At 38.4% G+C, this 25,672-nt stretch overlaps 1 protein-coding gene across 4 annotated transcripts in view; it reads right to left on the bottom strand.

Annotated features, from left to right (window-relative positions):
• Positions 1-1,312: 1,312 nt before the first annotated feature.
• LOC130085888 (diacylglycerol kinase gamma) overlaps positions 1,313-25,672 on the bottom strand; it is a 203,275-nt gene continuing 178,915 nt past the window's right edge. For 3 of the 4 annotated variants that reach the window (XM_056251876.1, XM_056251875.1, XM_056251878.1), the window contains 5 exons: positions 21,482-21,572; positions 19,688-19,889; positions 4,835-4,955; positions 3,975-4,035; positions 1,313-2,375 (listed from right to left, as the gene is read on the bottom strand). In XM_056251876.1, coding sequence (XP_056107851.1) covers positions 2,277-2,375; positions 3,975-4,035; positions 4,835-4,955; positions 19,688-19,889; positions 21,482-21,572 — 574 coding nt within the window. In that variant the 3' untranslated portion in view covers positions 1,313-2,276. The remainder of the gene's footprint in view (positions 2,376-3,974; positions 4,036-4,834; positions 4,956-19,687; positions 19,890-21,481; positions 21,573-25,672) is intronic. The other variant, XM_056251877.1, reaches the window with a different exon arrangement.

Raw genomic sequence — 25,672 nt, 5'->3', positions numbered from 1 at the left:
ATGCTGCAATTAGGAATAGTGTTTCACTCCCTGAAATAGGAAGTTAAATTTAGGCTCTGTCCATGCAGCAGTAAATCAAACCCCACTGCAGTAGCTTGTTGTGACAGACGAGGACCAGAGGATTCAGTGTTCATACCAGCGCTCAATCGATTTCAGCCCGTCTCTAAAGGTAGATGCAGTAAGCTACAGCGGAGACTTTCTCAGAAATACAAAGAACATTCTCTTTAAATTCTTATTTTTGTAACACCTCATATGATTCAACTTCTTAACATTAGTTAATGTGTAAACAAACAATTAATAATACTTTTACAGCATTTAATAATCTTGGTCAATGCTAATTTCTACATATATTCATAGATTTTTGAACATTTAGGCTGTGTAAATCAATATTATTTAATCTATTATGAATATACATGAATTAACAACGAAGAACAGTATAAATTAGGGTTAAACTAGATTAATAAATGCTGTAAATGCATCGTCATTGTTAGTTCTTGATATCTAATGCATTAACTAATGTTAATGAATTGACCCTTAAAGTCATAAAGCATTACCATTATTTCCTTATTGTTCCATTTGTAAATAATTTAATTCAAATCATACCTTGCTGACAAAACCGGCATAAAAGAGCCTAAATTGGTTTGCTGGTCTTAGCTCACGCCAAGACGAATGTTTGGTGAGAAAATTCAGTGCTATAAACATTTCAATTGAATGAATGACTGTTATTGCAGCTGTTCAGACCGATATAAACAAGTGCATGTCATTAATGCAACAGATACAGAGTGGTGTTCTAATCCATAGCACTACGAAGAAACCAAACAATAAGATTTGTGCTATAGGTCACATATGCAGAGCCACTACTGTTACATAAAACTACAGACTTTCTTCTTTTCTCTAAGCGCCACCTACTTTTAGAGAGTGAAGCTGCATTTTCATTCTCCTGGTCTGCCATTTTTCTGGTCGAAACAAACAAAACAAATGCAAACATTTTCATGCCAAATGTTTGTGTTGGTGTGAATAGGCTGTTAAGTTGGTCTTCATTTGGTCTAGCTGGGTAACCTGCAAGTCTCCCAGCCGGACTAAAATGCCCCAAACCCCTCTAAAACCAGACAACAGACAGGCAAACCAGCATAGGCTGTTTTTTATCAGCAGGGTATTCAATGAAAATCAAATGGAATCTTCCCCTAAACTTAATGGCACAATATTTTTGATTTGGCTTAAAAATATAATAAAATTATTGCACAAATTGCCACTTTGCTAATAAATGATAGGCTAATTGGTAAAACTGTTTTAGAACACATTCTCTTTTCTAAGGGTTTTCCTTTTTAAAAGACTATAGGTCCATTCTCAACACTGAGCACTAGCACTGTTGTTTTAGAGGGGAGTATATGATTAAATAAACATCCAGCTAACTGTAACAACTTGCACTGGTCAGTTTTGCGGCCTGAGGACGAACACCAAAAAAGCCCGGGGCAAACTACGGAAGCTGAAATGTTACATCTCTTTCAGGCCAGTCTAACCTATCCCTATCAGAAGACCCCCATAAACATTTTCATAATGGATGAGTTTGCCGTTTCATCTCTTTAGTGGTGGCATGTTGTAGAGCCTTAGAGAGGCACTGGAATGAGTGCTTTGCATGCACTGATGTATAATTCAGTAAGCTCCTTTAGGAGGAAAGTTTGTTCCCTGGTCCTGTTAGGCTAAGCCAGGGCCCAGTGACGTCCATATGTGTACCACCAACTGTCATGTGAAGAACATTATTGTGCCAGAGTGTCTCGCTCTCCTTCTCTTTTCACTTGAACACACTTCTTGTCCATTTACTGAGTGAGTCTCTTGCTCTTGGTCCTGCCCCTCTCTCTTTTTCTCTTGGAAATTGGCAGTATCTTCTGACGAGCCGTCTCAAGAGGAGGGAGAGGGCACACAGTGTGATCCCAAGGCAGTGGCCTACTGGTAGGGAGAATTTGGTTGGAATTGAGTCATAGCTTACAGGTCACGAGCCTGTGATAAGACGTTCTGGATGATAAGACACAGGAAGTGGTCATGACACTCAGAGAAGGTCCATTTAACTGGTTCAGCCAGGCTGTGTTGAGAGATGGAGTCTATTAGAGGCCCATTGCAGTGTTGTATTTGTATTGATTTGTTCCACAAAGCTGTTTGAAAAGTCTCTTCTCTTTGGGTCCCACTAGCCAACGACAAAGAAGAGGCTGAGGAAGGTGGAGATGCTTGAGTGTGTTTGTATGATTGTAGAAGAGTGGCTGATTTTTGGAGTCCCACATTTAGTCCCGACTTCTGTTGCGCTTCTTGAAGAAGAAGAAGGGAGTTTTCTGTGGCGGTCCCAGCAGCATAGGCACCTGGTTCTTATGCGTGATCCGTATCTGCAGGAAAGAAGGAAAGATTACTCTCCGAAAACAACCAAATCTGAACAGTTGGCTAAATCCTTCTGGTTGTTAATCACTCACAGGTTTAAGCAGTTGTCTCATTCACATTCAGCAAATGAGCTGACAGAAATCACACATGTCCAAATTAACAGGCACAAATTTGAGAACGTGAGAGCTGACCTTGAAACTGAAATAACATCCCATATTCCCCTCTGCACAGTTGGGCAAATTAGAGAGGACTAAAAGCACAGCGGCACACTTTTTATAGCGCTTGCGCTCACAGAGATGTATATATAGCGGAGGACATTGGGTTGGCGCTATGTGCAGATGGAAAGCTACATGTTTATTCCCCTCTTTTAATGACATAATCAGTCAATGGCAGGGTGTGACATGACAGTGTTTTAATTAACAGTCTGCTCGCTGGGACGGCTGAATGTACAAAGCTGCAACAGATCGGAGGAGGCAATTTTCTGAGATGGAGAAAAGGTTCTACTCTGAATTGACACATATCATTGAGCTTTGGGTGTATCTGACTTCACATTGCATCAGAGGCTCTTGTGAACTTTAAGAGCAGACAGATACTGTGGTCTCTTTCAGAATATGTACTTTTTTTATGTGTTTATTGTGGAGTTATTCTGGTGCAACTTCAAAGAACCAACAAGGTGCGTGAAAAAAAAAACCAAGTAGTAAACTCTTAAGGCCCCGATATACTCACGGCAAAGTTCTTTTTCGTTCTTCGTTTAGAGGTAAAACAAAGTTCGAAATACGTGAGCAGCGATATACTGTTATCGAACATCTGACGCCGCCCACACTGCTGAGAGCAACCGATTGGCCGATGCCCATCTTTATGCAAATTCCGTTGAACGCGACGCGACTATCCAATAGAAGTAAAGCATATGGAGACGGGGGGAAGTCTCTCGCAGGTCCTCTGTTCTAGACTGGCCGCTGGCTCAAAACCACGCCCATAGCAGTAAACCTGAGGAACGCCCATCAAAGTACAAATGTGGGGAGGCGTCGCGACACCACGCGACTGTCGTGTAGCAAAAGTGGATCTCTACAGTGAGTGTTAGGGAGTATCGTGTGATATCAGGTCTCGCGAGGTAACGAATTGCTTTACGGCAAAAAACAGAAATAACCCGGCGCCGTATACATGTGGTGTTCGAGGCGCAGGGCGCGCGCAGCTCTTAAAGGGGCCATACCTTATTTCCACTAGTTACAGCGTCCATCCTACTGAACAGGTACCGGTGTACAGGGGGAGGGGATCCGGCCGTGAGTGCGAGCCATCTCTGCATGAGTGCTATTCACGACAGTACAAGTACTCCACAGCGACTCTAGGGGTCACTGTTTGACAAAAACGGAATTCCTACTTAGTGCTGCTTTAAACTCTTAAAATCTTTTGCCTCGATTTTTTGGATTCCTATCGAAATGACTGGATTTCATAATGGAAATTCTGGATTAAGAATAATTGGATTTCCACAGAAATTCATAATGTAGTGTCATAATGTGTCAGACAAATTGTCTGGTATGGGTCATGAAAGAGTGTGTTTCAGACATTCAAATAAAACTGTAAATGAAAGCAAAATCAAATGAGCTGACCGTGCATGGAGGCTGCATCCACGGTTCTCCATCGATCTGCATGGGCAGCAGCCGGGACGTCCTGCGGACATAGAGACAAGAACAGGGAAAGAAAGACAGAGCTGTTACGGGTCAGGTCATTGACCAGGCAGACCGCGGGCACGAGGCTCCTATACAACACTTTTCCTGGATGGCTCTAAACACTGTGCTCTTTGTTCCCACAGCCCCATTCCCAGCCAGGCCCCTTACTCTCTAAACTAACACACTCACACAGTTCAGCACCTCCATCTCCATATACACACAGTTACAAAAAGTTAGTTTAGTCTTTTCAGCAGGGCCACTACGAGTTAAAGCAACACAGCATGGGAGAATGACAATGATGAATGCCCTGTTAATGCAGATTACGGAAAGTATTAGGTCGTAGGCAGACTGTACAGGTGAGGAAACAGCAGTGAAAATTGTGAATAACCACCTCGCTTCAATTCAGCACTAACTGTTAAGGTCATTATGAGTGTTTAATGGAGCGTAGCAAGCCGGGCAACACAAACTTGTGAACTAGCACCTCAGACGTGATGAGTCTCCACTGGTTCATTAGCATACGTCAGGACTGAGCAGTGTGTGTGTTTAGACATGCTACAAACATCATTATTCATCAGTACGAGCTGTCCAGAATGCTAGAGCTGTTGGCAAAGCGAGTGACAGCGGGTCAAAGGTCTGATTTACTAGCCGCACTGGCCAAGATAGGACGTCCTGCTGAGGGGGAGGGGGAATAGAGAGACGTTTCAGAGTCATGGACACGAGAAGTCAGAGTGTTTGTCAATGAGTTGGACAAATACTGAACTCTTAGTCAATGTGTATGTGGACGGGCATGAACTACTGACCTGATGGTGACACTGGAACACTGTGCAAGGCGCCGCCCAGCACTCTTGAGACCCGTGTATATCTGACCCATCTCGATGGCTCCCTCCAAACCCACCACCTCCAGAAGCTGATCACTCAGATCTGTTTAGCCGGAGAGGAACAGACCGATAGATTCTTAGTTGTTTCATTTAAGTATCAACGTTTTCTCAGATGTTTTTTCCTAAAATTCATTAGGAGAACTAAAGGGATATTTTATAGTGATTTATTATTAGTTAATGTGGATGGCATAACTCAGATAATTTGGTCTTCTAAGAATTTGATGCAAAATAACTGAGTTCATATTCATAATGAAATCTTTCGATTGCAGCACAGTTTGTGACATCATTAAAGGGTTAGTTCACCCAAACATTTTAATTCTGTCATCATTTACTTATGTAATTCCATATTCCAATACTCAATTACCTTATGTCATTCCAAGCCTGTTATGTTCACATATAAACATTGATCACTGAATATACATAGAGCACAACAAATAAGGTCAAAACAAAACAAAACCAACAAACATAAAACCCTCAAGCATACTTGACGCACAGGAACAGACCACATTGCTTCTTGCACGTCAAGCAGGTTTGAGCTTCTGTTTACTATATTTGATGTGCTCTATGTATGTGTGTTGATCAATGTTTATATGTAAAAAAAAAGTGGTGAAATCTGTTCATCATATAAAGCAATTGTTTCTCCTCAGAGGACTTGGATCAATCCACTCAATTCATGTGGATTTCATATTCGTTTCCTTAATGAACTTTTTGAACATAAAAGTTTAGGTTTCATGAACTTTTAATAGAGGAATAGAAATGTCTCAGGTTTTATTAAAACTATCTTCATTTGTGTTTTGAGGATGAACAAAAATCTTATGGGTTTGGAACGACATGAAGATGAGAATACGACCAAAATGTCACGATATCTAAGATCTCCTCTGAAACTCCAAAGGAGACACATTCTGAGAATACTGGGGTATTTTTCTCATTGCGAACAATATGAGAACCATAAGATGTAGGGGAAAAGACTCAATTCATTAGAAGTGATCTCTCATTGTTGTCTAGGAAAACAACTGTGATATTAAAGATACAAGATAATTTACTTTCTTATAGGAAAGGAAGAGCAGGGCAGTCATATAAATATCTAAATAGCATCTTAAAAACCATATCAATAGCAAACTCTAATTGGAAAGTAAAACTGCATTTAGGTGGTAGTATGAGAAATAAGCATATAAAATGAGCATAGAACTAGAGGGGAAAAGACATTGAGGTCCCCTCTAGTTCTTAAGCCTACTAGTAGCAAAGGATTTAGTAAATGCTTGTGGAACATTGTTATCCCTTTACTCACTCATTAACTTTCTCTCTCTCACACTAGGGTCATGGCAGCAAGTGTCCCATATGCACGGACACACACACACACACACACACACACACACACACACACACACACACACACACACACACACACACGCACGCACGCACGCACGCACTCACGCACACGGGAATGACTATATGTCTGTTGCAGAGTAGGAGAATCATGCTGGAACATATGGGTTCCATTGTAACAAGTGTGACAATCGGAACCCCAAATTGTGCTAAAGATATGGACGAAAAGCCACAAAACTTTAATTCTGACATGTTCTGAGAACCATGTCCTATGTTAATTTGCAAATTAGAAGTGATTAAAATGAGAGTTTACTAACGCTATAAGACTGAGAAATCATTCAAGAATATTAGGCACTCTAAGCTACTACCCTGCAGTCCAAAAGACCATGTAGTACAAATCCCTCTTCTCTTTCACACTCCATCCATTCCAAAATTTGACTCAGATTCCTGGCTAATCAGTGAAAGCTCTAGATAGCTGTTCGCAAGCTGCTCAACCCAGAATTCATCATAAGTTCAAGCCAAATATTCACCATACAGTCAAAGATGATCAGTCAAAGAGATGTTCCAATTTTACTCATGTAGGGTCCGCCTATAAAAATCAAAGCTCATCCAGACTATTATTAACAAAAAGGTCTCTAATGCGTGACGTACTTAAAAGCACATCTGCAGAGTCCAGACAGGCAGTGATGGTGTGTTTAGATGAGGCTGTATGCTGTTTAACACACCGTAAACATAGTTAATAATTTCACAATGTCACCTGACAGAACACAGACACTTTTGCAACCCTGCAGGAAACTGTCGCCTGGCTTATTCTTGTCCTAGATAGAGACTTGCGCAAGAACAATGATGCAAGTTTGAGCTCCAGAGAACATCACACCCAATGCTGACCAGACAGAAATACCATTCAAAACGGACAGTGTTTGACTTTTGGTTACAATGAAAGGTCAAAATATTAAGAATACAAATTTTATTTTGCCAAAACTTTACAAGGTTAAACATATTATCATTAGTTAATATATACTTATATATTAGTATAGTATAGTTAGTATATACAGTACGTATATATGAAGAAACAATAAACAATTTTTTTACAGCATTTCTATAGGTTAATGTTAATGTATGAATATGCTATTATCGTTGTTATTTCATGAAATTGTATGCATTAACCAATGTTAACAAATTTAACATATTGTAAACGGCAATCAATAGTTTCAGAAAAAAAATCTGCTGTCTGTTAACAGTAAAATCCAGAATTAACCCAGACATTTGAAACATGTTAATATAAAGGTCAGGTCTCTTGAAACCAGTACAAACTACACGTTGAAATGGGAAAAATCCGTCCCTGATTTCGGTGTTACTGATACTGTAGGTTAAGATAATAAATTCAGCAGCTGTGAATATTGCATTTACGCAGGGAGCAAGTTAGTGAGTCATTGTCAAGTTTAAATATTTCACAGAGCAAATTTCACGGCACATATCACAAAACTTGTCCTCGGTGAACATGGCCAACTTCTATGTGCTTAGTACACTCCAGGAACGCCTACTCGCTCAACAAGGACTTCTGTGAGAAACTTCACTACATTTCATTGAGCAGAGGACAACATTTGAGTCAAAATCTGCTGAGAGGTAATTCAATTTAATAAATCATGTAAAATGTATTATCTTTTTTTTTTGGACAAGTTAAACAAATTTTACCAAACATTGATAACTGCCTTAATCTTTTAAAAAGATAGTGATCAAACTACATTTTATAAAAACCACGTGTCAAGTTTATAATATACTGTACATCAGCATATGAGAGTCAAATTGGACTACTTCCTTCTTTAATCACTTATTTAATAGTTCATCTATTGCCAAAATTATTTTAAAAAATAGAAAAGCAAAGAAAAGAAAATTATTGAAAATATTCAAATCAGGAATATCAGAAACAGAATGCGTAGTTTGTGCACAAAAAAATGTTCGTCAAAAAAACACCATGTTGAACGATGTTCACTAACCAGGTGAAGTTTTTCAGTTGGATCTGCGTTTATTCTCTTTAGCATGCAGTGTGAAGTATGTATTTCACTCAGTTCCTTGATCGTTACAATTCAATTTCAGCGAGGGAAGAACAAATTTATATTCACGTGCGTTGTGTATTATTATGCACGCTATCTTCTCTGACAGACAGCATTTTGAAGCTGCACAGGCACAAAGTTGTTTTTATTGTCTCTTATAACAAAATCTTTTTTTAAACCAATGAAAATTCTGATCCTGTTGTAAATAATAGTGAAAAATAAAACGGTCATCCCATTATTACCCCTTAGCAGATTTTGACTCATAGTAAATCCTCCTAATTTGATCAATAATTGTATATTTTTAGCAAAAACTAGTCTTTAAATGGCTTTTGTTTCCCAAGGCTCTGAATACTGCCGTGCAATAGTTTTCAGCATGTGGTATGACCTGTGAATCTCTTTTGTTGAGTCATGACCTGGCTGAAGAGAAAAAGCTGCCTGCCAGTGTTTATAAAGTGTTTATTGATTGATGAGAAGTGGAGAGGTCTGAACCTGCCTGACTGTGCAGCATTGCTGGGGGATGTTGTGACTCTCCTCCTCTGAAAGGTCACACAGGAGAGGTTTGCTGAGAGGTGAACAAACCGTAGGCTTCGCATGGAGGGCTATGAAGTGCCTCAACAGAGAAATCTGTGCCTGCTATCCTTTATCCACCTCCACAATGCTACTATTTGACAAGCATGTCAAAGATCTTGATGCTTTGTGAACTCTATACATCTCAGGAGTTTTCCCAGAAAGAATAATAGGATTGAGAGCTAGAAAAAGAAAAGGAGGTAAAGAGGGCAGATTAGGACTTCAGCATTCACAATATGAAATGATGGCTCTCTAACACCTAAAACTGCAACAATATTCACCCTCACACACATCTACATGGACTCTGTGTCTGCAGAACTCTGAGAATGCTAACATTTGCCAACATTTTTGGATAATTTAAATATGCTAACTTGGGATGAAGTGATATTAAAATTCTGCCTGATACGGATAAGCCGATATAAATATCTATTATTTTCTGTTCTATTTTGTCTAAATAAATGTAAAAAAATAAACAAATAAAACAGTAGAAACTAAAATTTTACTAAAAAATAGGTCAGTTGTTTTAAATTCAACAAACTAATTTTGGCATTACACAACGTTATAATTTACAGTATGAACAATGGATGTTCATTTTGAGATTTGCTAAAAATTGCATTTAAGTGTGTTTTTAAATGATCAGGCCGTGTGTCACCAAAGCGTATTTAGCCAGCTGAAGACACTCCGGTGAAAATGCTTAGCTGTGGGCGCTTGAGCGTTTTTTTTCAGTTGAGACGCTTTGCTTGCTATGATACGGAATATCCACTGAAGTGTTTCTCATTTCACAGATAGTTTGTTTCTGTGCTGTTTCTATATAAAAATGTTGACACAATGTAAACTATTTGCTCTGGCTCTTGTTTTAAATTATTTTGTTCCGTTAATATGCTTGTTGTTGTCATCTGTTGACGTTATACAAGCAGAATGTGGCGGTTGGTCGATGTGGTATTTGTCCCGCCCCTCCTCCACTGTGATTGGACAGCTGGGTAAAAAATGACAGTGATGAGCGCTGCGATTTACCCACAACTGAACATTCTTCAACTCTCGGCGACCGGTAAAAATGTGAAATAGACGCTCAGCGTCTCGTTACGCTGCTGCCGTTTTGAAAATGTGGCACTCCCGCTGAAAACAATTGGAAAAATGCTATAGTCTCTGGAAAAACGCTTTGGTGGACACACGGCCTTAGTGGTTTTTTAAAGATAAACATTAAGTGAGAGTTAGATGAATCTAAATATAATAAAGATAACGAGCATAAACAATTAAATATCCAAATAAATATCTTTTTTTTTCAGACAAAATATAGTCAACCAGTTATTATGAAAATTCAGTAAATCACTGTAAAAAGACGAGTAATAATATATTCACATATGCTGTATGCTATATCCAACTGTGTATTTACTGTCAGCCATTTGTTTTGTGGATCAAATGTATTATTATCAAACACACACAGCCTCTTGTTCGTTGCCCCAAAAGCAGCAATAAAATAATAATAAAGAGAGGGAGGGGAAAAAATTGACGGGAGCCTTATTTTCCTCACGACACGAATGTTTCCCGCTCTGTCAGGTCTGGGCTTTCTTATTCCAGGCAGCGCATCACAGTGAGGCAGCGCTAAGAATAGCTCACAAACGCCTTCTTATGTAACCGTGTCAGAATGCATTGTGTGGAGGATATTAAGTCCTGGCTAAGCAGGGTCGTGTTGGAAGTATAGAACAAACGACAGTGATCTAAAAACAAATGACATGATCCACTCTGAAGAAAAGGACTAACTTTAGTTGATTACTTACTGCCATTTACTTCAGTGGAAGCCCCTTCTCAGTTAACTGTGATTTCAGCTGAAATCATTCACTGAACACTACTGAGGTCAGCATACTCTTCAACACTGGCATTTTGAAAATCGCTCGCATTTTAGAAAGCAACAAAAAGTGAACCTGCATGTGAAGCTCAAACTGTTCATATCGTAATGACAACTATTCATCTAACTCTGAGTTGTTCCTGTCCACGGTCACCTTGCGCTTGCTGACCGAAGTAGAGACCCGACACCCTGTAAAGCTGCTTTGTGACACTTTCCATTAATAAAACTCTATATAAATGATGAAGGGAATTAAACCTACAGCAGAAAGAGCCATGAAACCGGTTTATAAAGGAGCATCAGGACCCACCAAAAGACAGAAAACTGAGGGGTCTGTGGGATGCCACATGGGTGAGGAGAGCAATTATTTATTGCGTTCTGGTTCCCTCTGGCCTGTGCTGTCCCTTTGGTGTCTTGGGCAAGTCGAAGAGAAGGCAGATGGTCAGAAGGAGCTGTGGTAGAGGTGCGGGGGTGGCCGGTCTCTTGGCACATGGACAAAGCATGAGAGCCACATCTCAGTGTTTACAGAGAGCAATCCACTGTCCACAGTATCAGCCCGTGTTACAACTCACGCTCACTCAGAATGAGCATTCCTGTTCTACGACTTTACAATTCTCTTGCATACTTCATTGAAAAGAGCTTCTTTTGAACTCTTCGCTAACATACTACAGTATATTCCAAAGCTTTTCTATTTACTTCTTTCTAACATACTTTATTCCCAAGATCATCTTATGTACACTTCACTGCATACTTTTCCCCTGAGATTTCCTCGTGTACCCTTCTCTAGCATCTCTGAGATCTTCAATCGCAAAGCTATTATTATATACTCTTTTCTAGCATGTCATTCTCAGAAACCTCTTATGAACTCTTCTCTGGTAAACTTCATATCTGAGATATTATGCACTCTTTACTAGCATACTTTTTGATCAAGCTCTTTTACTCTATGCTGAGTATGCTCTATATTCCAGATCTCTTTATGTACACTTTTCTAGCATACTTTTTTTTTTTACTAAGACTTCTTTGGGGCTGTATTCGCAAAACAAAAAATGACAGAATTTTCATTTTTGGATGAACTATCGCGTTAAGAATTTTTGACCTTTTTCCTTAAGATTGTTCTTAAGACAAAACTTGCAAATATTTTGAAAAGAATGTTCTCTCATTGTAAATAACTTATTAATGCTCCAAATTGTCTAAAATAAACAAAGGTCAGATGTTTAATTCAATTTATTGGGTGGTTTCAAATATTAAAGGGGTCATAATGGTACATGCACTTTTACAAGTTGATTGTACTGAAATGTGTGTTGGCAGTGCCTGCACACAACCATCATATAATGATAAAAATCCATCCAGTGGTTTTGTTTTAATCTCCTTATATGTTTTCCCCTGCCTCAAATCGAGCCGTTCGAGCCTGTGACGTCACAAGCTCGCACGCCCCTCCCGCGATTGTTGAATGACAGCCGCGTTTCAACACAGACCCGCCCTCGCTCGTGAGCCAGCTGTCAATCATAGTCTGCGCGGACCGGCGCGGACATTGTTGATATGCTGGAGCACTGTCTATGAGCAGAATGGCGTCTAAGCGATTGTGGTGTTCTGTTCTTGGGTGTAATAACGAACACAGCAGTCATTTTAATGTTCCTAAATCCGAACCGCCGAAGACGCAGTGGCTGAGTTTGTTTTCGAAGGGAATATTCCCCACGAGCAACGTCAATGCTCTCATGTTTGCGCGAATCATTTCACACACCAGACTGCTTTATAAACCAGGAGGTATAAAGCTGGTTTTGCTAAGAAGCTGCTCCTGAAAGGATCGGTACCATCTATTCGTGTTCCTGCTAAACCTCTAGAACAACTGAAGTGAGTGTAACGTTTTATTAAACTTTATATTAATATTTCTATTAATCCTTGTAAATCGCTAGCTGCATGCTTCACAATGAATGCATCTAAGGTTTACACTCAGGGTACGGCATGTTTTCTATGTATGACGTTCTCAATATAATGCATAATCCCACGTTTATACTGAACAACGTGTTATGGTTATTGTGTTACAAACGGTGTACGCCAGAGCCGGCTCTGGTGTACGCATAGAACAGAGGGGCGGAGTCAGCAAAGCTCATGATCATTTAAAGGCATATACACTGAAACGGCGTGCTGAAAACAGAGCTGTTTTTGACCAGGTAAAATAAGTGTTTTCTTACAATACTAATGAGAATTTTTAATTAAAGTATATTACAAACTTTTAATTTAGACCCTAAAGAATCATATTAGCTTGTACAAAAATGGCATTATATGACCCCTTTAAGAACTCAGCATTAGCTACATATAATACTAATACAAGATTTTACTTACACAATATAGCTAGTAATTTTTTTTGTAACAATCAAAGTCATTAGCACATCTCAGAACACCTTAAGTTGAAAAAAAAATATAATGAGGGGCTTGCTACTTAACACTAGAAGTGCCAGAATTCCATAACTACTAGAACTGCCACAAGCGGTCATTTTGACCGTTAGATTGCAATCTCTATATCTTTAATGATAAATACCCAATTGAAAGATTAATGCATTTATTGTCTTAGGATATCTTTTAAAAACAAAACAACACCAAACTGTACATTTAAAAAAGTTTAATTATACATTTATAAATAATAATATCAGTAGCCCTTATCGCATATTCACAACAGATAGCGCTATTTCCATATCCATTCAACATAACTCAGAACAAGATGATAACAACTAAAAGTATCTTATTTAGATATTCTTTTGACAGTGAGAGAGACAATGTCACGGTTTATGAATTCGCTGTCTCCTTTCTCGTCTTGTTGTGTGTGTGTGTGTGTGTGTGTGTGTGTCTGTGCGTGCGTGTGCGTGGCCGCTGATCATTGCAGCTGATCAGCACGCCCGCTCTGATCAACGCGCCAGCTGCAACTGATCAGCGATTCGACCCTTTTTAGTGTTACTGTTGTCGCCTAGTCTTTGTCAGATCGTTGTGGATTTTTCCTGCGTGCTTGTTCCCTGCCTGTATCCGTTTTCCGTGTGTCATCCGTGTTCAGCACTCCTGGTTCAGCACTCACTCCAGCGTCCCTGTGCTGCCGCAAGGGCTTCATACCGGACATTTACACAACTTAACTCTCCCAGCATCTGACCAGCTCTCAATAAACATATATGTCATTTTGCAATTGAATCTTCTGATTATTTCCTAATAGACACTGTCAACCGCGAGTAATGTAACAAAAGAATACCGCGAAATTCAGTGCGGTCAATCTGACCGTCTATGGCCGAAATAGGTAAATATGTTCATTTTTTTTTTGCCTTATGTGTAATTTATATTAAAAACATTTTAAATGAAAATACAGACACTTTTAGGAAAAGTCAGGTACCAGCAGGATTTTATTTATTTTTTCAACAAAGTTATTGCAGATATAAAATTCAAAACGGTCAAAATGACCGCCGTGGCCGTTCTAGTGTTAAAAAGGGTTAATAGATGGGCAAATATTGTTAAAGGGTCAGTGCATCCACAATTTACTCACCCTCAAGCCATCCTAGGTGTATATGACTTTCTTCTTATATGAGCCAAACACAATCGAGTTATATTAAATAATATCCTGGCTCTTCCAAGCTTTATAATGGGAGTGAATAGTACCTGAGATTTTGAAGTCCAAAAAAGTGCGTTCATCCATCATAAAAGTAATCCATAAAGCTTCAGGGGGTTAATAAAGGCCCTTTGAAGCGAAGCAATGCGTTTGTGTAAGAAAAACGTCCATATTTACAACTTTAATCACTAGCTTTCGCTAACGTTTGTCCGCGAGTTCATGAAAGAGTCTTGTTCCGGCGTATGACATGTAGGATGTTGGAGTAGCGTAAGCTTAGGTGAGAGACGCCTCGCGCGGTTCAAACAAATAGGGCTACAAACTCAAGCTCCTCCGATATTTCTCTTTAAAAATTCTCGTTTTAGACTTTAATTCGTGACCAGTGTTTTGTTTTGCTCTATCCTCTGCGTGGATCATCAATACGTCATATGTCTGGTCAGAGGTCACTCTTCCACCGGAACTCAACTCACGTCCGGTAGCCGATTCTAGTTTATAAAGTTATAAATATGGATCTATTTCTTTAAAAAAACGCATTGCTTCGCTTCAGAAGGACTTTATTAACCTCCTGGAGCATAATATGGATTACTTTTATAATGGATGGATGCGCTTTTTTGGGCTTCAAAATCTGTTACTATTCACTCCCATTATAAAGCTTGGATTTTTTAAATATAACTATGATTGTGTTTGGCTGAAAGAAGAAAGTCATATACATCTAGGATGGCTGGAGGGTGAGTAAATAATGGGATAATAATTTTTTTGGGTGAACTAACCCTTTTAGATTTACCAGTGTAAAGTTTTTTTTAAATTTTATTTTTTAATTTACGGTATTAAAAAAGGCAAACTCATGAGTAAGATAGTAAATAAACAAGTCTGTCATTTTATCCCTATGATAAAATTAATTAGATTGTTCTTAAACGAATATGTGAAAAATGCCCTTAACTGCACTTAGAACATTCTCATAAATATCTTAGAAGTTCTCTTTTTTTGACTTTTTTCTTAAGATTTTTGTGAACACACTGCACACTTTATTGAGTATGTTCTCTATAGCTCCAGCCCTGCTCTACTTATACAACATACTCCTCATGACACACTTCATTCCCATGCTTCTATTCAATAGAGCCGTTCTCATTATGTCAGTATTGTGACATGTCTTAAAACAGTCTCACACCCCGGCAGACATTTACGACGATGAACGATAGGTGTTAATTTTTACATTGTTTAGCATTTCATGACTTGTCATGACTCACATACCGGGTCCGGGGTGGGTGTTGTTCAATGAGAGCCCTACTGATAGTCTGCCACACTGCTCAGGCTCTCCTCATCATCACACACTCACTGTACGGATGCGCTCTGTTCGCGCACGCTCCGTTCACTGGCGTTCTGCATGCAAAAGAGCTCGCCGGTCTCCCAACCTCTGTTCCCATGCCATTCACAAACAAAGCTCCTCTCACAAAGCAGGCCAACAATCACAGCTCTCATGATGCAGATCATGGGAAAGGGCCCCTTGGGCCAGAAACATCTTCAATGATTTTGAACCCCTGAGGGGTGAGAGCCACTCTTCAGACGTCCATCACTCTTGCTAAAGCGAGAGCGAAGCAGTCGATTGGCTTTTTTGGCCACCGATTGAGGACGCTGAGCCACAGTGGAAAGCGTCCCTTTCGTCCACTGAGTCACCGTGTTCCCACAATGCTCTATGGGTGGAGAGTTGTACTTCTATTCCTGTCATGTGCGACGGGAGTGAGGAAATACAACACAAATCATTCGCTCTGTGTTTACGAGGTTCAGAGTGTGTGTAAGTGTGTGTTTTTGTTTGTGGGATGTAACAATGAATGGCACCAGTGCCCTGAAATAGCCAGCAACATGAGGCAGTGTGCAGCAAGATCGCAGTGGGAAGGGTGGAGTGACTTGTGTACGAGCCATAAAGAGAAAGAAAGAGGAGAGTTAAAGGGTGTGGGAAGCAGGTGAAAGGACAAAATGCCCCATTGTGACCCTGAAATAAAGAGAGGAAAAAGGAAGAGCCGATTTGAGATAAGAGATGTGGAGAAGCTACTACACAAATACGGCTTCATTATTTCAGATATTCCTGATATATACAAACATGAAAAAAAAAGTCAACTTTTGCATGCTCATTTCATGTTATACTTATGTTTAACTCATTATCATCATACTCGTACAGTATGCTAATTCTACAACTCTCCAATGAGGCATGCTTACTAGAACATAGGCTACACTACCTATGTGAAAGTTCAGTTAGATAAAAAAAAAATCATTCAGCAAGGATGCATTAAATTATCAAAAGTGACAGTAAAGACCATTTCAATACTGTTCTGTTGAAAATTCTATTCAGCCAAAAACAAAAAAAAAACAAATCCAGAATCAGAATGATTTCTGAAGGATCATGTGACACTGAAGACTGGAGGAATGATGCTAAAAATTCAGCTTAGCCATTTTAAAAATTGTAAATTAGAAAACAGTTATTTAAAAATGTAATACTATCTTACAATATTATTTTGATCGAATAAATCCACCGTTGCTGATCATAGGGGACTTTATGCCTTTACACTATTACTGTTACACTAAAGCTGCCAATCATACACTTTTAAAAATAAAAAACCCATTAGATCAAACAAAAACAACACTACAATATTATCACCATTTCATAAAGCAAAGCTAACAACATATATGAATACTTCAAACCTGAGTTCAACTGTTTTTAAGGCTTTTTCATTCGCCTAACAATGCTTCCATCAAGGTTTGATAGAAAAGATGATACCAACAAAAATAAAATATGACACTATATAAATATAATAAATATGTATAATTTATATAAAAAACATAAATGTAATAACAAAACAAAAAAAGTGGAGTGGAACACTAGTACCTAAATATAACCCCCAACTAAATTTAGGGAATGCTTGTTTTAGATTAGATTAGATAATGCCTTTATTTGTCTCACAAGTGAGAAATTTCAAGAGGAAAATACAGCATGACATGAGGAGAGGTGAGGAGAAATAAGGCAACCCCCAGACTATGCTCCTGTAAGGAGTACAGTGTGGGAACAGGAAAAGAAAACACCTCAGCAACATTAGCACACAATCAGTACACTCTACACTCTAAAAATACACTCCATAGAGGTGGAGATGAGGTCATGATCTTACAGCTGTAAACAGCAAGTCATGTAACCCGTGCCATCTAAACATGTGGAGCGAGTCGGCATCACCTACATGACTGTTGAGTTCTCAGAAACACCGTAGCACTTATTGATTCATGCAGATGATTGGACTATCTAACTAACCGACAGAGTGATCAGTTACTTTAGATAGGATGTGGCTACAGACCTCTACTGTATGTGCTGTATGCAGTGCTTGAGTATTTGTGCCTGAAGGCCAGTTAAAGATTACTGATATGAGTCACACTGCTCACAGCAGCCCACTCTCTATCTCTCTCTCTCTCATTCTCTTTCAGTCCCTATATGCTGTTCAGGAGGGCCTGGAGGTCTCCATGGTAACATGGATTCATGCGAGTCAGTCAGTGGAGTACAGAAAAGCACACACACAGAGAGAGAGAGAGTTGTAAATGTGAAGAGAACTGAAACCGACCAGAGAGAGAGAGAGAAGGAACAGGTGATGAACACACAGGTCATCGAAAATGACAGAGGTGCCTAAATACATCAGAAGGGATTTCAAAATCAAGATGCTGCTCTCGAAGGTCACAGCCGTCACTTACTGACGTCAGCTAAAAAAGAAAAGAAACAAAACAAAACAAAAACATCTCAAGGGTCTTACTTCCCACTCAATGGTCATGTTGACTAGAAACCCATATATGGGCTCTATTATGCGCTGTCATGCATATATAACATTTGTTTGTAAGCATGCACACTTTTGCACACAAACAATCCCATTGGATGAAGCTGAGGGATGTATGTATATTAAATAGTGCAGAAAATAACGTCAAAATCACAATGTTTTCACCTAAATATGGAAGCCCGTTACCGCCTCATAGTAAAATAACAAAGTGAAGATTAAGTTTAGCATTAAAAGCTTAAAAAGAAAAGATGTCACACTGTGAATTATAAAGTCACAATTGGGAGATATAGAGTCATAACGACAACTAAGGGGAATTATGAGGTTGCAATTATCTGGAATAGTCACATTGCAAAATAAAGTCATAATTACAAAATATGAAGTCGCATTTACACAACCGTTCAAAAGTTTGGGATCAATCATTTTTTTTAAGACTCATCAAGGACATTAAATTGATCAAAAGTGACAGTAAAGACATTTATAATGTTACAAAAGATTTCTATTTCAAATAAATTCTGTTCGTTTAAAAACTGTATATGCATCAAAGTATCCTGAAAAAAGAAATACATCACAACTTAAGCAGCACAACGGTTTTAAACATTAATAATAATAATAATAATGACAAATGTTTCTTAAGCAGCAAATCAGCATTTGAGAATTGTTTGCGCAAAAGTGCATTAGCTCAGGGGTTTTCAACCTTTAAAGAAACAGAGTCTCTCCACAGAGTCTCTCAACCAATACAAGGACAACCAGTCTAAAAGAGCTAGATTTTCTTATTACACCATTTTAATTAAAAACACAGATTTTTGTATGCTGGATTAAAACTGGAGTGCAGTTTAGAGCCAGAGACGTACAGCCAGTCTAGATACCCCTTGAATATGACAAGTACCTTCACCAGGGATATAAATTTTCATTTCAAATTGAAAGAATTTTTATTTCCCTTTGACAAAACACATGCCTGGTGCTGAAGGCTGATTCACTGCCACCTGAAACAGCTGCTGTTGCTCTGTCCTTGGGAGGCACAGTCACATCCAAGCTCCCATCTCTTGACTGAGACAGCTGATGGTGACGCCAGGCAAGGGCTTTTGTGGTGACTTACCCTCCCTGAAGGACATTTAGTAGGACGGTGACACCAGCCTCTGTGGGATCTGGAAAAGCTGCGACTGCATTCTCAGTGAGGCGCTGACACAGATAGCGCTATCCCTAAATGATGATTAACACTGCTAATAGTGCTTCACACTCTGGGAAATGAACGCATGCAAGTCCCAAAACACAGTGAGACTGAACATCAGCGTAACGAGCAGCTGGAGAGGCTCCCGCTCATTAGCGATTGGTTAAAAGCTCCACGGCAGCTGTGAGTCAGAGCTGCATATGAAACAGCTCCACATGGTGTGCTGATCTACCGAAGATGGCCAGTAATTTGAATTTTATTACAAGTGACAGGAAATCAGAGGTTTCGGTAAATTTTCGTCATCAGCACTTAAATGTACTACAATCAAACAGCCAGTAGCAACAGCTGAATTTAAAAAGGATGCTGGAGATACATTTCAGGAGAAACCCAGATCTTATTCAGTGGTTTATGTCCTAAACCTGACTCACCTTGCACACAAAACTTGAGCTCCTTGGCATCGGTGACAGTGCTGCCAGTCATTCTCTCTGGCACTTTCTTACTCATGCGATTGTAATTCCGTCTTTTCTTGGACTCGCCCCACAGGTTGGAGCCCCCGTGCATGCTGGGAATATTGAGCACAGCGATACCCTCCAGAGCCGTGCTGCTGAGATCCAAGATGATGCCATCACACTGGGACAGAAACAGAGAAAACAGAAAATGTTTAACATTTCTTGACTGAAGAAAATCTGCAACAAAAAAAATAGATACAATAAGCCTCTTATATAAAGTCCCATATGCTCACCAAGGCTGCATTTATAATATTGTTAAATATTACTATAATTTAAAATGCCTTGTATTGTATTTTAATATATATTTATTAATATGTAATTAATTCCTGTGATGGCAGAGCTGAGTTTTCAACAACCATTGCTTCAGTCTTCAGTGTCACATGATCCTTCAGAAATCATTCTAATATGCTGATTTGCTGCTTAAGAAACATTTCTTATTATTATCAATGCTGAAAACAGCTGTGCTGCTTAATATTTTTGTGCAAGCAATGATAAAAAAAATTCAGGATTCTTAGATGAATAGAAAGTTCAAAAGAACAGCATTTATTTGAAATAGAAATCTTTTGTAACATTATAAATGTCTTTACTGAGACTTTTGATCAATTTAATGCACCCTTGCTGCTAAATACTGTACAAGAAAGAATAATAAAAGCACTTGAGGCATGACAAACTGTATCCATGTTTTTAACTATTGGGATGGGTGCATCAATAACAATCGCATTCCAGACACGCGAGATGTGAAAATGCCTGCCGGCGATCCAAAAATAGAAATGTTGTACAGTATTTTATGATGTCAGAGACCACCCTGAATCAAACCAAGGGCGTCAGTACAGTGGAAAAGTACACAAACTTCAAAAGACGAATGCTGACACGTTTACGACATAATGAGATGCCTTGATCTGCTTGAGATCCCACACAAGAGTGGAAGAAAGAAACAGCATTTTTTTTTCTAATGCAAATTCCTTAACTGCTGATATTTTCATAACTCTTCTAATGTCATAACAGTTGTGAAACATCAGCCTCTTCGGTCGGAATCAAAGTCCCTTTAAGGCAAGTCAGTTCACTTGGCGGCCATGTTGACAATGCCCCCTGGCAGCTTTTTTTATGTAGGTAGTAAACATTCAAGTACAGCTCTTATGTACCAGAATGAAAAAAAAAAATGTAATCTTGTTCAAATCAGTAATAAATTGCACAATAATCATATATTTGGCTCAAATCAAACTATCAAAAATGTATGGTTTCGCCTATTCATTATACAAGAGTGGTTAATTTTGCCTCTTTATAATATCTCTGTCTTGATGACATATCAAGCAAGCACTTTAGTAAATAATATTATATCAGTTAAAAAAAGACATACTCCTCATTGTCAATCACATCATGCATTATTCATTATGTACATCTAACCACAGGCACAAACTGGCCAGTGTGCAACTTTCACATGATGGGAGTGCTGTCAACAGAGGTCATCTGCCACTGTTTGCTTTCAGACAGACGTTCTGACGTGTTCCCTCAACATTGACTGCGTAAGAGCTGGCTGAGGTTTACTGTAGATACTGTAGCCAGCTGCATTAATGAATCTCAGTTTGTTGAAGGAAGTGTTCAGTGGACATACTGACCCGATACACAGTTAAAAGACTGTGAATGTGGCTGTATATAATTACAACTTTTAAGTAAAACAGGGCACTATTGATGGGCTAAATGTCCTGGACTCACCTCCACCTCAATGGTTTCGTTCAGCTTTTTACAAGTGGCTGAGATGGTCTCTGTGGTGCCAAATTCAAAGTACCACAACTTGTTTTTCATCCTGGAGAGAGAGAGAGAGAGAGAGAGAGAGAGAGAGAGAGAGAGAGAGAGAGAGAGAGAGAGAGAGAGAGAGAGAGAGAGAGAGAGAGAGAGAGAGAGAGAGAGAGAGAGAGAGAGAGAGAGAGAGAGAGAGAACAAAAATAGTTATAAAAGTTAAACAAAGAATTTAAACAACAGTTTTATACTCTGTGGAGTATTCTGTGCGCAGGGACGTCTGAACATTGAATTACACTGTATTAAACTGGTGGGGACATTGAATATAAAAAATAATGAATATTCATGAATAATAATTACATTATGCATAAATAAGTAACCATCTTTTATGGTTCTGATAAATCAATAATCTACAGTTGCAATCCAAATTAATCAACCCCCCGGAGACTGTAATAATTTACAAATGTAAGCTTTTGAGACACAGCTGGCAGCCTTATTCATAAGTTTAAAATGTGTTTTACCAGAAAACATTTGAGGGTGTTGAAGAAAAAGGACAATATCATTAAGGGGAATAAAATGTTTGATCAGACAAACTGAATTATTATTATTTATTTTTTTACAGCCAAAGACTTGCAAGATGACCTGATGAAAGAAGGAAAAAACATTTAAGAAGAACACTAGACAAGCATGACCTTCATGTTGGGACTTGAGATCCACTCTTGAACAAGGAAAACACAAAAGGCTCACTTGAATATGCTAAAATTCATTTGGATAGACCTATGGAGTTCTGGAAGAATGTTTTATAGAGTGATGAGACCAAACTGGAACTTTTTGGACCCATGGATCAGCAGTGTGTCTGGTGCAAAATAGGCAAAGCTTATGAGCAGAAGAACACCATCTACATGGTCAAACATGGAGGTGGTCCAGTCTTGTTATGGGGTGCTTTGCTGTTGCAGGAAGTGGAAATCTTGACTGTATGAAGGACATCTTGAATTCTCTGAAGTATCAAGCCATTTTGGCAAAGATGGTGATGCCTTCGGTGCAGAGACTGAAGCTTGATGATCTCTGGACTTTCCTGCAGGACAGCCGTCACAAAGTATACATCCAAATCTACTGAAGCTTGGTTCAGGGATCAGTCGTAGAATATTATTGAGTGGCCTGTACAGTCTTCAGATTTAAGTCTCATTGAAAATATTTTGTGGAATTTGAAGAAAGCAGTTGGTAATATGAAAACTAAAGATTATCAGTGATCTGGAAGCTTTTTCAAGAGAGGAATGTGGCAAGATTGCAGTAGAGAGGTGACAGAAGCTTCTAAGCACTTACAGGCAGCGTTTATTGGAGGTTTTAAAGAATAAAAGATTCTGCACAAAAATTTGACTTTTGGGGGTTGAATCATTTTGTACATGAATGTTTAGAGCCAATTTGATTTTTTTTTTTTTTTTAATTTTCATCAACTTTACATTCTCAGAATCACTCAAATGTGTATTAAAGGTATAGTTCCATTAAACAATGTCCTGGCTCTTCCAAGCTTTATAATGGCCGTGTGGAGCACTTTTATGATGGATAGATGCACTTGTATGGACCTCAAAACAGAAACAGTACTTTAATATAACTCCGATTGTACTCGTCTGAAAGAAGAAAGTCATATACATCTAGGATGACTGGAGGGTGAGTAAATCATGGGCTTATTTTCATTTTATGGAAAAATATGCTATTCAACTGTTTGATTACCAACATTCTTTAAAATATCTTCTTTTGTGTTCAACAGAAGAAAGAAACTCATACAGGATTGGATCAACATGAGGGTGAGTAAATGATGACAACATTTTTGGGTGAACTATCCCTTTAATAATCGTTCTATAATAGTTTACTGATGCCTTTGTTAAACTGTTTTCATAAAAAAAAAAAAAAATCTCGGCAGCAAAATGGTCAAGGGGGTTGAATCATTTTGATTGCAACTGTATGTAATGTATGAACCTGGAGAACATTTGTACAGTATTTGCTCATTTTAAGTCAAAACTGAAATGTTAACATGGCAAGAAGCGGACACCTGTGCATCTAAATGTTCTTAAGTGATTGACAAATTAGTAATAGTGCACAACATGATTTAGAACTCAACATCACAAACTCAGTCATAATGAACACAAGACAGAAATGATGACTCAATGTGCAGCTGTTCTATCATTGGAACAACAAACAAGTTTGCGTTTACACACCCCAATGTTAATGCTGGCGTGAAAATAAATATTATGGGATGAACAGAGCCTTGGGCTGTCAACGGATAAAAGACAACCGTTCTCTGATCTAACTCTGATCAAAAATGTACTTCATTTGCAACCACACATAACATGAATTTACAAAAATCTTGTTTAGTTAAGTAGCGGAATTATTATTTAAAGCATCACATTTTTACAATTTAATTAATCAAGGAAAGCATACAGCACTCTTTGACGGTAAATCTACAATTAATTTAAATCTACACTACAGTGTTCAAAAGTTTGAGGTCAGTAAAGAAATAAAAAAAAAAATTCAGCAAGGACACATTCAATTGATCAAAAGTGTCAGTAAAGACATTTATAATGTTACAAAAGGTTTCTATTTAAAATAAATGCTGTTCTTTTGAACTTTTTATTCATCAAAGAATCGTGCAAAAAGGTATCACAGTTTACACAAGAGTATTAAGCAGCACAACTGTTTTCAACATTGACAATAATAAGAATTTTTTTTTCTTGAGAATTCTGATTTCTGAAGGATCATCAGACTGAAGACTGGGGTAATGATGCTGAAAATTCAGCTTTGCCATCACAAGAATAAATTACATTGTAAAACATTTCTAAATAGAAAACATTTATTCTAAATTGTAATAATATTTCAAAATATTACTGTTTTTAAAAATAAAAGACTTATTTCAAAAAACATTTGAAACTATTGAACGGTAGTGAACTTGTAACTTAAACAGGCCTAACTCTGTCACAATCATTTAATTAAACAAAATGAAACAAAATGTGCTTTAACACGACTCAGTCTGTCTAATCTTACCAATTACAATCTTTGCTTATTCTTGAGGACATAGTTGAGGTTATGGTTAGGACCAGGGGGCCTTTGGGCCAGTTCATTTTGTCACCCTCTGCCCTTCCCCTGGCCTTCTGAAATATTGATATGCTACAAGGAAAGCTGAGGCAGACAGGTGTGAGAGGACATGAGCGACAGTGAACTTGGCCTTAGCTTCCATAAAGAAACCAGAGCCACCATCGGCAACCTGAGCACAATCTGACATTAACGCTTCCTGGGACACTGAGAGGAGCCAGCTGAGGACAGCAGACAGTGCCAATATATCACAGAAGAATATGACAAATCTAAAATGAAGACCTTATGCTTCAGCTCAGTGTGTATATGAGATTTAAAAAAAACTAAAAACAGATTTGCAACACTGGGACCCTATCAATTCTCTCTCTCTCTCTCTGCTGTGCATGTTGCATTTTCACTTTGGTTATTATGAAACAGGGCAATTTACACTCATCAGATGGTGACAACCAGTGACAAGGCCCTGCAAAGGGGTGTTCTGCTGATAATGACAACACTATTGTTTGCATAATAGACAACATGCAATGGGGGCTTCTCCAGGCCCACAAGGGATGGACAGAGAGCAAACATCAGTATCAACTATATAAAGCACGTAATCCGCTGAGGTACAGGAACAAGAACCAGAAGAACAAGTGATGGCTGACATAAGCTAATGATTGCTACACGCTTATGAGTCTCTCAAATTCATGTTTAACAAATTAAGCTTGAGGAAAATGCTTTGATGCTTCATGTTTGATGTCAAATTATGCAAATGCACTGTGAAAAGAAATTCAGACAGTACAAGTCTGTTATCAATGACCTGGTATAAAGCATGGTATAATGTATTTTTTCTCAGGTTTTCAATACATAAAAACAGTGTTGTTGATTTTTCCTCAGAGCCGTTTTAATAGCACAAAAACACTTTTGACAGCACTAAATTGCAAATTTGAACAATTATTTAAACAAAATATGATATTTATTTATCATATAACTTATTACATGTAATATTTAATCATGTATATAGGTCCTGTGTTCGATTCCCAGGGAATTCATGAATTGCTAAAATGTATAGTGTATCTTCAATGCATTAATGAAGTCACTTTG

This window comes from Rhinichthys klamathensis, unplaced genomic scaffold, assembly GCF_029890125.1.
Source record: "Rhinichthys klamathensis goyatoka isolate OS25496 unplaced genomic scaffold, OSU_Roscu_1.1 h1tg000090l_1, whole genome shotgun sequence".
NCBI classification, from domain to species: Eukaryota; Metazoa; Chordata; class Actinopteri; order Cypriniformes; family Leuciscidae; genus Rhinichthys; species Rhinichthys klamathensis.
Note: the sequence above shows the minus strand (reverse complement) of the source record. Positions and strands in the feature narration are given on the sequence as shown.